This window comes from Onychostruthus taczanowskii, unplaced genomic scaffold (genome assembly GCF_017590055.1).
Source record: "Onychostruthus taczanowskii isolate IOZ18803 unplaced genomic scaffold, ASM1759005v1 scaffold38, whole genome shotgun sequence".
In the NCBI taxonomy this organism is placed as follows: Eukaryota; Metazoa; Chordata; class Aves; order Passeriformes; family Passeridae; genus Onychostruthus; species Onychostruthus taczanowskii.
The window spans coordinates 11,993,657-12,010,245 of NW_024501237.1; the positions used below are offsets into that span (position 1 = coordinate 11,993,657).

Consider the following 16,589-nt stretch of genomic DNA (forward strand, 5'->3'; position numbering starts at 1 on the left):
TTGAAATGAGGATTTAGAATTTTGATTCTAAGGGGACACAGCTTAAAGTTCTAGTAGTTAGCTTGAAGTACATGAAATAAATACTTTTGGGAGCTCAGCTTTATGAAAAGAATAAAGTCTGAGGGCAAAGAGGAAGCGATGAGGAAAGCAAGGGTGCTGACTTTAAGCTGCAAGTCTTTAAAATTCTGCAAAAAACACAAACACCCACACTAAAATATCTTACATGAGTCAGTAAATACCTGGATATACTCCAGGACTGCAGCCATGTTGTTAAGCTTTCTTCTCTGCTATATTTCACCCCTAAATGAAAGCCATTCTCCCTTCTTTCATCTCACAAAATGAGAGCACCGTTTTTCTCCCTCTGAAGAACTACTGTATCTCCAGAATAATGTATTTTTAGCATTTGGGTATGAGCTTTGTTTCCTTGTGACTACCAAGGAAACTGATTCAGTTCAGTGATCCAATGAAAAACAGCTTTTTTTTTTTTTAATAAATTCCATTATTAGTGACATCATTACTATTACATTCCAATAACGTAAAGGATTATTCAGGATCCTGACCTCAAGAGAATAAAATGTAAATTTTTTTCATGCCAAAATATTTTCCAGGTTGCACAAGCCTACATGCTGGAGCCTAGCCCAATAAACCACCATCATTCAGCTTAGCCCAAACACATTTCCTCAGTGACCCTCATGGCGAACCTGAGATGCCTGATCACAGCCTAGTGAAGCATGGTATGCAAAATCAGCTGCAGAACTGCAGCAGCTGGAGGCACAGTCCTCACTTAGGATGAGGGAGAGCAAGGCTGAGCCCTAAGCTCGAAGACCACAGAGCTCATAATGAAGCAACAAGCCCACTGGAGGTTCAAGAGGCACCACTGAGTGAAAGGGAAGCAGGTGTTTGCCAATAGGATTCCAACCAGGAATTGATTAAAATTGCAATTTTTCAATTAGATGATGTCTGTTTGAAACACTCAGAACAGTCAAATGTAATTGTTGTCAGCCTCTGGAAACTGTGAGAAAGAAAAACAGCTAGTGAAAAGCTTGAAGCCTTCAATACAGACCACAAAAATTTTTATATTTTGTTGGGGGGGAAGCTTGCTTACCCTTCTAAGACTATTGTAAGTACAGTGGATCAGGGATACTACTGGCAAAGTAAGAATACAGAAACAAACATAGTGAAGAGTAATCAGTAATTCTACCGAAGGCAAGAGAGATCCTGTGAAGGTGAAACCTGTAAGGGGACACCCTTGACATTCAAACATAGTTGCAAGGAACCACTGGTATCTCCTGTAACAGGAAAAGAGGAAAGGACCTAAGCTAAGTCAGTCATTCTTTTCAGGGAAGTCTGAATGACAAAAAGCCTTGGAAGTACTGACCCCACATTAAACATTATCTGGGCTTCTGATTAATAACCCTTGATCTTTCTGAACATGTATATAGTAATAGAATGATATGCAGGAACCTATATCTGAATTCATCCAGTAACAAGAGGCAAAAAAAAAAAAAAAAAATTAAAAAAAAAGTGTAATGCAAAGGAAATGGGATGCATTTCAAATAATACTTGAAAACACTTTTAAAATCTCACTACCTTTGCTATGCAATTTATTCAGCAAAGTTATTCGCAACAACCAGGCTTTAAAATAGACAGATCATAAAAGGGCAAGAGGTTTCCTTTTCTTTTCCAAACTCATTTTCTTATATCATGATCTATATAACAGATACTGTGGAAAATATAATCCACTAAATTGATAACTCTACTCCAAATAGCCATACATCAAAAGACATTACAAACAAGCACTGTAATCAGCAACAGGTCAGTCAATTGTATCTATTTCAGAACTTCAATTCCAAGATTAACTGCTTTATATTTTATTTGGTACAAGCTGTTACACAAGGCACATGAAGAGATCAAAGGCTTAAAAAAAGAGCTAAGATAGTGAAAATAAAGATTAATAATACAAAACACTATTTTATAAAGTTGCTAGGGAATGAAAAAAGGCTGAAGCTAAATTCTAATGGAAGACATGCTTGCCTCTACTTGTTTATCTTACAAATAAAAACACAGCTTTGTTTCGGGAAGTACACATCACCTTTAAGGAAGTACACACACTTCAATTTTAATAATCTCAACTAAACTCCTAAGTAAGAAAAACATGTCTGATTTGTTTGGGGTTTCTTCTTCCAAAATCCCCCAACTACAGGTAGCTCTCCAAAACCAAGCCAAATTCCTCACCTCTAACAGATTTTGCACAATCCTTATTTGGATTAACTCCTAATCAGCCTGCTAGTTCTTACCATCTCTAATCCTTTCACCTTTACTACTTCATTTCAGCAACAGTTTGTCTAGGGTTGTTTAAAGAGGCAGCTTTGGCCATACCTGAGCAGGTCCCAGGCAGCACAGACAGGCCTAAGAAATGCATGCAGGTGAAGCAGTCACCCAATCTTTAAACAGAAAACAGCTCAGGTATGGCAGCTTTGGCCATACCTGAGCAGGTCCCAGGCAGCACAGACAGGCCTAAGAAATGCATGCAGGTGAAGCAGTCACCCAAGTGGGACCACAGCTTACCACAGGGATAAGTTCTCAGAGTGAAGCTTTCAAAAGCACCTAGGAAACCACCCCAATCATTTTCAGACTGAAATTTTACAGAAAAACCCCAGGTTTGAAGATGTGCATCCAGATAGATCAAACCAAAACCACAAAAACCTCCCTGACAACTGGCTAAGCTGCAGTATTGTCAAGTGCAATCTACTTGCTCATTTGGGAAATGAGACACCTTGGCACATTCCCCAAGCTGGTATTTTGTCTCTCCCCGCCACCCCTTGTTTTTTCTGCTTAAATGAAAGATTAGGATTCTGCTTAAATGAAAGATTATCAGTCACTGGAATCCAAACACAAGACAAAGAGATATACCACAGTGTGTGCTAGTTACAGCAGTACAGGGACAGTTAAAAACCATAAATAAGTTATGTATCCAAACTAGTGATTTGCTGAATTCAAATTCTTGTAAGCAATTCCTCAAAGAAAATCTTCAAATGCAGTGAGGAACAACTTTGATGCTCTGTTATTCTTTTCTACTTAAGCTTAAGCATTATATTTCCCCACTGTGTAAGAGGGTGTGAGAAGACTGAAGCAAATTTAAAATCCTTATGCAAACTTCTGTGGGCAATATCAGCAGATGTCTCCATGCTCACTCTGTCTTTATCATGATTAAATTATGCTGCTTGCCCAGATTTCAAAGATGACCACTGACTTTTTGTGGGACATGAATTTGTAGAGAATTTTTAAAGTTTGATAGAAGGTTTATATAGTATGTATTTCTATAGCAAATGACATTACAAACAAGTGCTGTAATCGGCAACAGGTCAATCAATCAATTGTATCTATTTCAGAGCTTCAATTCAAAGATTAACTGCTTCATATTTTAATTGGTAAAATTAAAATATCTTGTTTTATCTTATTCTCCAAAACGACATGTTTGAGTTTAGCTCTTGTTTTATCTCATTCTCTAAAACCACATGTCAGTTCCATAAAACCACATGTCAGTTCCATGGGGGGATCCTGGACCTAGCGTCCACCTGTGCTCAGAATGACTGAGCTCAAAACCAGATCCTCACAACACACATTGCTACCAGTTGAACCAACATGCAGAATGCCTCTGGCACGTGAAGCACTGCATTAGAACACGTTTTCCAACTCATAACCTCCTGCACTCTACACCAAAGGAGCACTTACTGCCATTGTCGTCAGAGTCCTCACTGCTGCTAGGAAGCCGATGTCGTTTCATGATCTCCCCGGGAAACAGCAGGCAGCCTGGGAAGCAATGAGACAGCACTTAACCCCAGGTAATGACACACACACTCGGCAGCTTGTGCTTCTGATGGCATGCGAGCATTTACAGCACACAAAGGAAAACAAACAACTCCAACAGCAGCTGAAAGATGAACAGTGAACCTCTCAAGGGTGCTTAATTAGGCTGTTATCCTATGAGCAGGTGAACAGCACTGGAGAGTGGTGATGACAGTCCCACCAATGCTTTCCCCCCACCAAAAAGCTGTGTTTTGTCCTGTTAAAATCACTAAATATCCGCAGCCAATGTGCTTAACTTCCCCTGCCTATTCTGCCACTAGATTCGCAATACAATAACGTTTTTACTGCTTGTGTAAATATTTACTTTGGCTAATATATTTTGGAGCAATTTTGTTCCTGTTTAAAGCGCCAGATTTACGAAATCGCAGATTAAAGTCATCCACTTACACATAAAAAGCAAAACATCAGCAGTAGCAAGCCCAGTTTTCCCAGATTAACTAAACATGCATCATCTATGCCCTGGAAAGCACCACCCTCTAAGATGAGAGAGTTACTTCCTCCTGCAGGCACATTTCTAGAGCCATGCCTAACACTAACTGTTCTTTGGGAGTAAGATTATTCAGATGATTATTCAGAGGTTCCTCCAAACTGCCAGATTTCTACCAATACAAATTCATGGGCACGTGGGGCTGAGATAAAAAGGCCAAAAGTTCCAAATCTTTTAAAGTGCTGTCTCAGGGCTCTGACATCTTCATGTGTATTCCCTGTGGAATGAAGCCAGATTCAGTAAAAACAAGGAAGCTGTAAATAGCTAGTCAGTATTTACATGTAAAAAGCTATTAAAAAGTGCAAGTTGAAGAGCAAGCAAAAACATGACAAGGCAAGTCCAGAAAGGCATATCCATCATAAATTAAACTGACAAGGACTCTAGATGCACATCAAAACCCCTGAGTCTTTGCTTACCACATATCAATCGTGGTATCAACAAGGTCTGGGCACTCTGATGGCAGCAAATCCCTCATACCTACCTCTGCACACAGATTTGGAGATCAGATGCCAAAATATTCCTTTGCTTCTAGCTAAGTGCAGAAAATCTAACCTTATTTCCATCTGAGTTCAGAGTTCCTCAAACCCTCTCAACTAACCCTCTTTGCATTGGTCCTTCAGTGTAAGAATTAACTGCTTCAAACTTCGTTCACTGAGAACACAGCTCATTTTAAGAACTTCAGTAATGCCTTCAACTTTTATAACCCTGATTCCCAAAATAAGAAAACCCAAAAAACCTAACAAAGCCTGACACTATTTACATTAGAGCACAAAAATCTCTGCTTTCAGAGAACTTAATACAGTTCTAAGCGCATGAGCATTGCAGGACTGTCTCCTTTTTCATATTACACCTGCAAACAGAGTTGGGGGGAAGCCTCCCTCCCACAGACTGACTTTTCAGAGTGGGATTTAATACACCTGTCATTGAAACATGTAATAGTTTTGAACTGCAAACTTTGCTCACTAAAGAGAAGCTGAATGGTTCACATCACCAAGACCTTCTGTCACCACTTCATAGAGTAAAAGTTCACATACAGCGTCTGATGCCAGAGAATAAAGAATCATCAATGGCAGCCTCTTACAGGGCTAGAAGAATTCTCTCCAAAAGTTGCTTTGAAGCAGGCCAGAACTTTGTGTCTATGAGAGATGGCAATGCTGCCAGTGGATAAATACCCAGACCAGGCAGGACCATCAAAACCCACTGAATACAGATTTGGTATAAATTTAAGAGTTCCAGAGCCAAGTTCCTACACAGTCACTTAGAAAGACAGAAAGCCAATATTCAGATCCAAAACAGGCTAAGACAGAACTGAAAAATCAATTAGTTCTTACAAGGCCAAAACTAGGGGGATGAATATCTATCTGTAAGGTACTTTTTCTATTAGATCACATATTAATAACAGCAATGTAAAGGAAGATATTCACTTAGCAAAAATCTCCCATAAACACAATAAAGAAAACTTGGAAGAAAATACAGGAAAATTGTCCTATCTCAGAAGTGTAATTTATATATTTCTGGTTCACTTCTTGTTTTACTTCCCACACGGTCTGAAAACCATAATACACTGTTAAGCAAAACAACAGAGTGTATGGTACACTAAGACACACCTGTGAACTTGCAACAAACAAGAAAATTTGTAATTCTGCTCCTTCACATCTTTCTGGACGTGCATTTTGATCTTCTCCTAACACACTTTTACAAATTCAAAAAAAAATAAGGAAAGAGATGGAACCTTCTTGCTCCTACCATGTGTCTTTAAAAAATGAACCCAACATCTCTTTTTGGTTGCTGTTTAAAGGAAAGAGTGGTAATCACACCTCCCAGTTTAAGCACTCTCCAGAGTTTTTCAGGAAATAAGCCACAGCAGAAGCCACTTTCCTGAGCACAGAGTATTAGATAAGGCAGCTAATTTCCTTGTCCACTCTAGTCAGGCATCTGAAGTTGGCCACACTGAAAAGCCTGTGTTCTCAATTGTAACATTAAAAGAAATATCCCATTTGATGAAGCTCCTGGGAGATTGTTTTATAGGTCCATGTGGAGGGAAAAAAAAAGTTAAAACTCAGAGATCTCATTTTCCCATCTTTGAACCTAGCCTGAGTTAACAGGGAGCTAAATCACAGATGAAAAAAACAGCATTTGGATTCTTAGAGAAAGACCCAAACCTCATAAGATTAACCCCCTGTAACTTTAGTCATGAGAAGAACAGCTTTTTTCAACCTCTAAAATAATTTTAAACTGCTGCCACCAGATGTTCATATCCATAGATCAGAACACATGTTCTAGAGATAACACTGGAACAGCTAGTGAGACTTACAACCATGCAGACTGAAATGCTACTGCTTTCTGTCAGGTGGTGGGTGACTCAAAGTCACACAAGAAACGTGCTACAAAGGGCACATTAAAAACAGGGTTAGGGATGGTGAGGGTTAGATGCAGACTGATACTGCAAGTTTTTGCCCTGTTCCAGCAGGCAGACACTACAATCACTATGCCTGTAAGCAAAGAGAATTCCCATGTAAGCACAAAACCAGCAAAACATTTGAGGCCAGCTTTAATACCAGGAGTAAAAGCTATGCACCCCAGCCTGCAACACTTGCAGGGCAGGAAGAGACACCCAGATGACTGAGCTCAGTTCCTAAGTGCCTGCAATCCCATAATTGCTGTCCAGCCCTGAAGTACCCACAAAAATCCACTGCACCCATCCAGGCCACAGAATGAGCTCCCAAACCCCCTTGCACAACGAATGACGCTCTGAAGAGAGGACAGCCAAGCAGTGCTTGTGGGTGAACCCTGCATCTTCCATCAAACGTTTCTACACCTGTTTTTCCCAAATTCTTGCACTACCCCAAAAGGGCATTGTCCAAAACACTGTTCACCTAAAGGGAAAGCCCAGCACATCAAAAGCTGCTGCAGTCCAACAACCCTAAGCTGACAAAGGCTGCCTCACCAAGCCACACTCTGTCAGTTTCCAGCGACTCCTGGGAATTCTTAATAACTCAGCAACTTTTGTATGTAAACTTTCAGTTTCATTTCCTCGAAAGACGATTTGTTTCTTTTTGTTAAAACAACCCTTTCAGAAATCAGTCAGACCTACACACAGCATGCTGATCATGTTTTCTCCTGAGTGCTCCAGTATAACATTCACTAATGTATTGGGGAGGAACCAAACTGGGCTCAGGCTAATGCCAGCCTTCAGCCAAACAAAGCTTTTGGAAACAGCCACCATTCTGCTGGCAATGTTACTCCAATTCCACGGGCAGCAAAGCATCCAAGAGCACTCCGTGCAATCACACCACCACGATGAACGGCACCAACAGGACACAGACCATGCGTTTTTGGTGCCCAGTCACCCTCACAGGAGCTGGCCACACCGGTGAGGCCAAGCCCAGCTTACAACACGCCCTGTTGTGCTGCTCCAGAGGTTGAAGGTGCTGCTCTGTTTTACAGAAACACATCACCAGGCGCTTTTCCAGCCTTTTTAATCGTGCTTGCTCTGGAAGTTAAGCTCTGGGTTTTGCTCAATGATTAGATACAAACTTTAAAGATAAGAATGCAACTCTGGACTTCCATGGTGCCTTTGCTCAAATTGTTTTTGAAGGCAAAATTACACCACCTGAAACTGACTTCTGCACTTTGGAGAGCATGGGAAGCCGTTTTCAAAATACTTGTAAATGCTGTGCAAATGAAATGACTACACAATAATCCAATATAATCAATGTCAGGCCACACAATGGCATTTGAATTTACATATCCTTGTGGAGCTGAGCAACAAACATCTCAGTCTATACAAATAACTAGATGCAGGTAGGCATACAGACATTGCTGTCCACTACCCAGTATTTAATGACAGATGCAGTGCAATGGGTTAGACTCAGCAACCTGACACAGCACAGCAAATTCACTATTTTTAGCAGTATTTGTTACCGTGCTACTCCATCCTTACCTCTCCAAGAGATAAATTACTAACAAAACCCAAAGACCCCACTGGACAGTGATGTCAAGACCTCTCCTTTTTTCTCCCACACCAGAATCCCAGGAGTTGCACTGATAAGAGTGTAAAAACCGCAAAGAGCAGAAATCCAGACACTACCCCAAGAAACTGGGACAACAGCATGCACACACATACACCCATGTGCCACATACCACGTGCACAGTTAAGAACCCCACAGAGTTCTTCACTCAGTTTGACCTCAAGTAAAGAAGCAATCAAAGAGAAATATGTAAAGTGTGTCAGTCCTTGTTATGCAAATAGCTAAACAGAACCAGATTGTGAAAAAAAATTATACATGGGAAAATCTACATCCTCAGGTCAAAGGTTTTCCACAGCACAATTCTTACTGAAGTATTTTCAAGGGCTGCATAAACCCCTGGGTAAAAGAGTGTATAATTCAAACTCTGGCAGACAATTAACTGTAACCATGTTAACGGGTGTCACTGTAACAAACTGCACTGAACAGCTGCAGAGACAGAATGGGAAGAAAGCAGAGTTATGACAGATGTACACCCTGAAGACAAACTGAAAAACTGGCTTTTCCTGAAAGTAACCCACTAATGCAATGAAACGAAGACCTAATTATCTCTAGTACACAAGAAATTGCTTCAGAACACCTGTTGTACAAATGGAAGTGAAATGTGACACAGCTTAATAAAACGGATAGAAAATGGAGACATTTGGCTTCTATTATTTGGCTCTTTTTAAATAGCTTATTTATAACACCACCCCTTCTGCACTGACACCTGACATCACAAGAAGCTTTTTCACTTCTACTCCCGACCTAAAATAAACAAAAAATAAAAAACAAAAAAAAATTTAAAAAAATTAAAAAAATAAAAAGGAAGCACATCAGAAATAAGCTGTATTATTAAAATCCAGCTAAAACTTTTAAATTCAATTATGGAGCACTGTCCACAGTGCAAAGAGTCACAGACCTTAAATCAAGAGGAAAAACATCCTCCAAGTCTCATGAAACAAAGAAATACTTGGCAAACAAGGCCAACAGTGTTCTCCACAGGGAATATTTCTACCGAATTCAGCACACCTATTCAAAATTTACCAATACATGAGAAAAGCACAATTTGGCCATATCAACCCAACACTTCTCAGGAATCCACATGTTCATTTATGCACCTGTGCAAGCCAGCTCATAGTATTAACTTACTACCTGAGCAGTGGCAGCAAATTATTCCCAAACTCTGGGAGTGAGTGAAACTGACCATCCAAAATCTCAAGCAATGCACAAACTGGGTGCCAAGAATTAATGCAACCCAATCTGCACCCACTGCAGCTCATCTCTTCAACCTAGGAAATGATATCAGCTTGGTCATCTCCAGCTGAAAAAAGGAGCATGAAGCAGCAGAACTAAACACATGGAGAAATCATTTGAGAAAACACTGGAAGCTTGTTTTGGTTTTTTGTTTTTTTTTTTTTTTTTTTTTTTTTTTTTTTTTTTTTTTTTTACTAGGTTCTGTGAATTGGGAACGAAACCAGAGAAGCTGGAAGGGAAATATGCAGCTGTGAGAGGAAAGGGGAGTTTATTATTATTATTTTATTTTAAACATATGTATTAAACACAGCTCAAAACCAGGGAGCAAGTGGTATCTGAAGCCAGAGGGAAAATCTTGCCACTAAAACATACAATCCTTGCTGTTTCAACAATATCCCACTGAGTGTGAGAAACCTCTAGAAATAGAATCATAACAAGCATATTTTGGCATAACTTTAATGAGGGTTTTAGGTTTGCAAGTGTGGGCAGCTTCTGACTTACTTAAAAGACAGCACCTGCTTAAAAAGGAAATTATTCCAAATAACAGCTAAATCTTTCTCTAAAAAATGGGGCTGGCATAAAAGCATCTTCAGCCTTTGACATTAAAACGTCAACTAAGATGTGTCGCTAAATCCTGCTGGAATTTTTAATACTTCCACGGCCTGTTTCACTGGGAAGGGGTGGAGGCTGACAGATCTCAGGATGCCCCGGCTCTCACCTGCCGGTGACCCTAATAAACTTTCTCAGAATAAGGCGATCAGCTGAGCAGCCGGCAGGAGAAGTTGGCCGGCGGCAGGCGCTGCTCGCAGGTGCGCTGAGCCCCGGCCGCCGCGCCGCGCCCACGGCTGCGGGCTCGGAGCCGCCTCCCGCAGCCTGAGAGGAGCCGAGGCTTCGGGAGTCGCTTCCAAAGCGGCACTCACGCCGACCGCCGGCTCCAGCCCGGCCGGGTGCCGCTCAGGGCGGCTCTCCTCGTCCCCATCCTCCTCCTGCAGCGATCCCATTCTCGGCTCCGAGATGGAAGCTGGCGGCAGCGGCGCCGACCCCGGAGCCGCCGGGGCACGGCCGGCTGAGGTCACGGAGCAGCCTCCTGGCCGGGCGCCGCCGGGCTACACCTCCCCCGCGGGGGTGGCACCTTCCCGGCCAGCTGCACGGCCGCCGGCTTCCATGAGAAGCAGCCCGGCTCGCCCCCTCCTTCTCCTCCCTGCCGGCTCCCGCTCCTCCCCGCCGCCGGCCGCACCAATCCGCTCGGCCACGGCTGCAAATCAAACTTGGTGCCCCCGGCTCCGCCGCCTCTCGCTCAAAGCGCTGTCACTGCCGAAAACGGCCAGGGCACCTTCCCCGCCCGCCCCCGTGGCCACGCTGCCACGGAGGGGGTGGACGGGACGGCGGATCGAGCGGCAGCTCGGAGACGAGCTCATTTTCTCTGTCCGTCTCTCCTCCCACTCCCAGACAGTTCTGGAAACTGTGTTATCACCTCTTGTCACAGGAAACCAACCAGCAGGCGGTGCAAACAAACAAACACCCTTTGCCTCCACCCTTCCCAAAATCATCCTATCGGGAACCAACGGGCGGGCGCGAACGGGAAGGGAAAAGCAAATAATAAAAAAATTTCCACAAATAAAACCAAAACAACAAAACATCCCCCCGCCTTCCCCGCGCCCACACCCCCCCCCCCCAAAAAAAAACAAAAAAAAAAAACCGAACACCACCAAAATTCTCCTGGGAGCTGGCGACTACGCGAGCCCAGGGCCGGGCAGGGTGGCTTTGTCTAAGAGGAACAAGTGGAATGATGGCTGGAGCCGCACTCACCTCCCCAGGGAGAGCGGCCCGTTACACAGAAATGCCGCAGCCCCGCTCCGTCCCGCTCGCCAGGCACCGGGGCAAGAGCCAAACCGCGGTGCTGCCCTGACCGCCGCCCGAGCAAGTTGGGGCGTTCGCCGCCGCTCCCCGCGCTCCCCCCGCGATGTTGCGTTCGCGCCCCAACACCGCCGGCCGCCTTTCCGCTCCCTCGCCCACAAACTCCGGCCCGGCCACGCGGATTCGCCCCTCGGCCTGCGCCGGGAGCCAGCGGCGGGAGGGGGCCGGGTTCCCCCGCGTCCTGCCCAAGTTCTCTGCGCGCCCCCCGGGCCGCTCCCGCTCCACCTCCCGCAGCCGGGGCGGGGGCCGGGCGCGGCGGGGTCTCCGTGCACCTGCCGGCCGCTGCCCCGATGCCGCCCCGCGCCCCGCTGGGGCCGGCAGCGCCGCACGCATTTCCCCGCCTTTTCCCACTCTCGAACACGTGCACTTCGGGGCTCGGGCAAGTTCTCTCCAGCAGGAGACACCGCGCACCCGTCTGGGGGGACAGGGCCAGCTCTGACAGCCCGGCGCTCCGCGCCTCCAGCGGAGCGCCCACCGGCGCCCATCAAGCGGGAGGCAGACCGGCTACGGCTCTCCTGCTCCGAAAGGCAACTTCTGTTTAATTTCACCGATGAGCAGTTTTTATGCTTTCCAAACATTTTTCCCCCCCACAAGCCAAATCCAAGTGCGACTGGGGGGGGCAAAGGGGGGAAACAAAGCTGCTCCCCCGCACCGAACATCTCCTCTCCCACGCACACCGCTCCCCGCCCGCGGCGAGAGGCGACGGGTCTCGTGGGCATCTGGGTAACACGGTGACACACAGTGGCCATGACTCTCCCCCACCCCCTTCCTACACATCAGTATCCGAGCAAGACTTGCGCTCTGCCATTGCCATCTGGCTACCAAGTTGCTCCAACGCTTCCTACTTTCCGCGGCGGGCGACACCCGGCGCTGCCCCCGCGGCGCAGCCTGCAGCGACGCCTGGGGCGCAGGGCCGGCGGCACGGCGAGGCACGGCGCAGAACGGCACGGCACACCGGGGCTCACTTGGCCGCCGCACCTGGGCAGCTGCGCGGTGCCCGCTCGCCCGCAGCGGAACAAAAAGGGAGCCGGCACCGGCCGGTCGCGCCGGGCGGCAGCGCTGCCTCCCCTCCCGCCTCCGCCCGCCACAGCCCCGCACAAGTTGCTTGTGGGATAGCGGAGCCGCAACTCGGCCGCCTCCCCTCGCCCCGTACCGAGCGGCGCGGCTCTTGGCGCCATGTTAATGACGTACTATCTTATTTCCACTAGGCAGCGACCTTCGGCACGAAACTGCTCTCCCGCCGCCTCCGGAGCGACAAAAAAACCCCATCAAATATGGCTGTGCTGGCGGCTCCGCGGCTGGCGCTGCGGCGGGCACGGTTACCTGCTGGCGGCGGCGCGGCGGCGGCGAGGGCGGGCGGCGCGGCCGGGCTCCCCCTGCGCGGAGGGCTCGGGGCCGCCGCATGAGTTCGGCGCGGCGCCGGGCAGCGGGCACGGAGAGCGGCTCGCTGCGCCACACACACACGCACACACACTCTCTCTCACACACAGATTCCCTCTGACTGACGTTTGTACTTGTTATGGAGGAAGGACTCCGTGAATCAAACTCGTTTCTGGGTCACTGCTGCCACAGGGGGGAGCTGCTTTAATCCCCTGCCAAAACTGGAAGGCGAGGGAAGGGGGGAGAAATAATAATAATAATGCAGCGCCGGGGTGGGGAGGCGGCGGCGCGGCCCCGGGGGAGCCGCCGTTAACTCTTGGCGGGCCCGGCCGCACCGCGCGGGGCTCCCGCCGCCCCTCGCCGCCGGAGCCCCGGGGGAGCGCGGCCGCCCGGCTCCCGCCGCCTCCCGCTCGTGGTCCAGCGGGCTGGAAAATGCAGATGGGAGGCAACGCCGTGCGGCCGGGCAGCTGGGTAATGATACGTGTCCGCACCCGCATCCCGCCCGCGGCACTGCTGGCCTTACCCTGCAACCATTAACGCTTCTCTCCAAAAGATTTAAGGCGATTTCGCAAGCAGGAATTCTAGCGCTGCACTGGCTCCCCGCGCAGAACGCGTGAGTCACTATTTGTCAAGCAGAGAAACTGAGGGTACCATGAGTTAAACGCTGTGGCCACATGCGTAGCGCATAATTGCCGGGGCAAGAATAAAACTGCACGCTCCCTATTCTCAGCTCCCAGCGTTATCCCTCCGGCTCGTTAACTTTGATACTTCTCAAAGACTAGAAAGAGCCAACACAATCTGCGGTTCAGTTCACATCTTTCTAGCAGGAGAGGAAATTATCTTAAATTGGCACTGAATGACATACTAAACTTCCCATTACCTAAAAAGCGTGTTTGAATGCAGATTTCCTTATTTTTTCCACATAAATCGCTTTACCTCACGCCATACACCTGTGCTCCCTGAGTGAAAAACTCCCCCTTTTGAGCAGAACTCCTAAGCAGATACAGTCTGAGGTAATAAACACCACAGAGAAGATTCAGCATAAGCTCAGACACAGAATTAAGGCAATCTGTGTAAAGTAATCCCCATAGTATGCAAATACAAATTAATGCAGCCTCCACAGCAACATCAGTCTGCCAAGGAATCACACCTTAGTTCAGCAGAGGAATTGGGTCGTTACTCATCCATGAAAACCGAGTCATTTATTCTGCTGTGTCACCCACCCACCCACCCAATAATGGAACAGCACTTATATTGAATCTGCACATCCTAAAAAGTTGTACTTTACTACAAAAACATCCTACCCCCTGGAGATATTCTTTTGCTGTGAAAATCAGACAGTCGTGGTTTTATTCACAGAACACCCTGAAGCATCTTCAGATTTTAGAGTCTAAGACTTTGATTCCCTTGTTTTCTACTACATGAAAATACAAAAAGGCATGCGTTCCATATTTTTTTCCTGCACTTGCCTTGGCATCCAGATCTGTAAAGATACCTGTTGGCATAGCTTTCTGTACATCAGCAGCTTAATTAGGAACATCCATGATGATCCATGCAACACACCCCATCATAGTACCTGATAATTATAATAAACTTACTGACACACCCCTGTCACCTTACCCCTGAACTTCTAGGGCTGTTAATTTTCGATACTGACTGGAAACTTAGTTGCTCTATATTTCCTAAACCTGTTGGTGTGCCGTGGTATAAACCCCAGAACAGAATAGGTCAGAGTTTTTCCGCTGAGTGATCTGCAGGCCCCTCAGGAGCTCAGGGACTACTTCCCTAAGTTGATAAAAAAGTAATCACAGTTAGCAAAGCTACTGTCAATTGGCATTTATTATACAAAGGCATGCACTTCCACTGAGCTAATATGATGATGTTTCTTCTAAATAATTTTAAATAATATTGTCCATTGTAAAAGACCAAAGAACCACAATAAATGCTATTTGTTCCACTTTCCTGAATTCTTTCCAAGAAGTTCAGAACAAGTTTCTGAGAAGAGCTTAAATGTGAATGGGCTCTAATTTCTCAAGAGGAATGACAGAAACTTTCCCGTCTCAAGCTCTTTGGATATGAGGCAGTATATTTGTTTCCCTGTAATTAGTTTTCCTTTGCATATATAGCCAAGTTTATATTACACATTGTATTTTAGGAAGCATTTCTCTTGGAAGTCACATGAGGCTACATACATTTAAGATAACATGATTGTTTTCACATTTAAGATAACATGAATGTTTTCATGGTACCATGAATGATGGGCTGTGTTTTTAAAAAGTACCAACTATCTCCATTACTGTAGAAATCTCCCCAAATGTGAGTCCTCCATGCTCCACAAGCAGCTAGCCCAGTCTTTACAAGAAGGTTACACAACTGGAACAAAGATGCTATTTTGTCTCTGAGTACAGTGAATCCACAGAAACTCCTCTGGAATAATACACTTCTGTGTTTTAAAAGGAAATACTAAAAAAAAAAAAAAATCAAAGGGCTAGAAGATGGAAGAATAATTTTGGAAGTGAATGGAAAACAAAAAGGAAAGGCTACTGCTTCAGCACTACAGGTATGAAGTTGTATACCAGTATAGCTATGGTCAAACAAGAGAGAGTAGTCTTCTGCTACCTGCACTGACTGAACACCAAGGTGATGAGGAAAATTCTGCTGTAAGTAGAGTCAGTAGAAGTTCTGACATCAGCCTTTGTCTCTAATAGGTATTTACCCTCTCAGCAAGGCAGGCACTTTGTTATAATAAATAATGTCATAAGGCTCTGTGCCTCTCTCACTTATCTATCAGTGCTATCATTTATTCCAGGAACACTCTGAGAATATGTATCCAGCTTAGAGTTAGGCTTTGTGCTAGCACACAGAACTTCTGGTTCCTTCTCCAAGTTGTTTTATCAGATACACTCACTTGTATATTAAACTTTATTTTAATTTTTTATTGTTTGAATAGTTTCTTAATGTTTCCCCTTTGGATTGGTAAGTTTTTAGCAGATGCACAAATCCAAGGAAAGACTATGTGGCTTTTCAGCACCCTTTTATGGAAATCTGTTGCTGTAGCAGTGGCTAATAAAATTAATTTCCTTCCTTCCTTCCTTCCTTCCTTCCTTCCTTCCTTCCTTCCTTCCTTCCTTCCCTCCTTCCCTCCCTCTTTCTTCTTCCCTTTTTTATTTTCTATTTTGATTATACTACTTTTACAATTGAAATATTTTCCACTAATTAATACAGTCCTCACACATGAAGGTGGAGTTAACACAGCTGAGTTTCTCCTCACTGTTAAATTTAGTCCAAGAGTATCACTTAAAATTCAAAACAGTTCTTTTGCTCTTTTGGCTCCAGCTTTCAGGAACTTCCATTTTCTGTTTTTTATTTTGAAGATTAGAAACTTGAGGAGAAGAACAGTACGGATCCAAATCAGCATTGTCAACATTAAATTGTACTTAAAGAGTGGGATTTTCCAGAGAGCTTTCATATCCTCTCCTGTGAGAGGTATTTCATAGAGCAGAGCCATAAGACAAATGCACAGTTGGGCCAATTCCTTTCGAGGTCCATTTTGTCTCTAGCTGGTCTAATCGCACAAGCAAGGGGGAAAAAAAAGATTTTGACTCATGCATATGTAAATCTATACCACTTACAAGTTGCATAAGTGCAATATTTTTAACTCCTGCAGAAAT

At 45.2% G+C, this 16,589-nt stretch overlaps 1 protein-coding gene across 7 annotated transcripts in view; it reads right to left on the reverse strand.

Moving 5' to 3' along the window:
- The window catches only part of JADE1 (jade family PHD finger 1), a 45,309-nt gene extending 32,273 nt beyond the window's left edge, over positions 1 to 13,036 (reverse strand). For 2 of the 7 annotated variants that reach the window (XM_041412079.1, XM_041412086.1), the window contains exons 1-2: positions 12,692 to 12,731; positions 3,736 to 3,813 (exon numbers count right to left, since the gene is read on the reverse strand). In XM_041412079.1, the coding sequence (XP_041268013.1) occupies positions 3,736 to 3,813; positions 12,692 to 12,716 (103 nt within the window). In that variant the 5' untranslated portion in view covers positions 12,717 to 12,731. Of the gene's footprint in view, positions 1 to 3,735; positions 3,814 to 4,773; positions 4,793 to 10,339; positions 11,272 to 11,430; positions 11,885 to 12,691; positions 12,838 to 12,861 lie in introns of those variants that run through there. The other 5 variants (XM_041412081.1, XM_041412082.1, XM_041412080.1 and 2 more) reach the window with 5 other exon arrangements.
- Between the last annotated feature and the right edge of the window lie 3,553 nt (positions 13,037 to 16,589).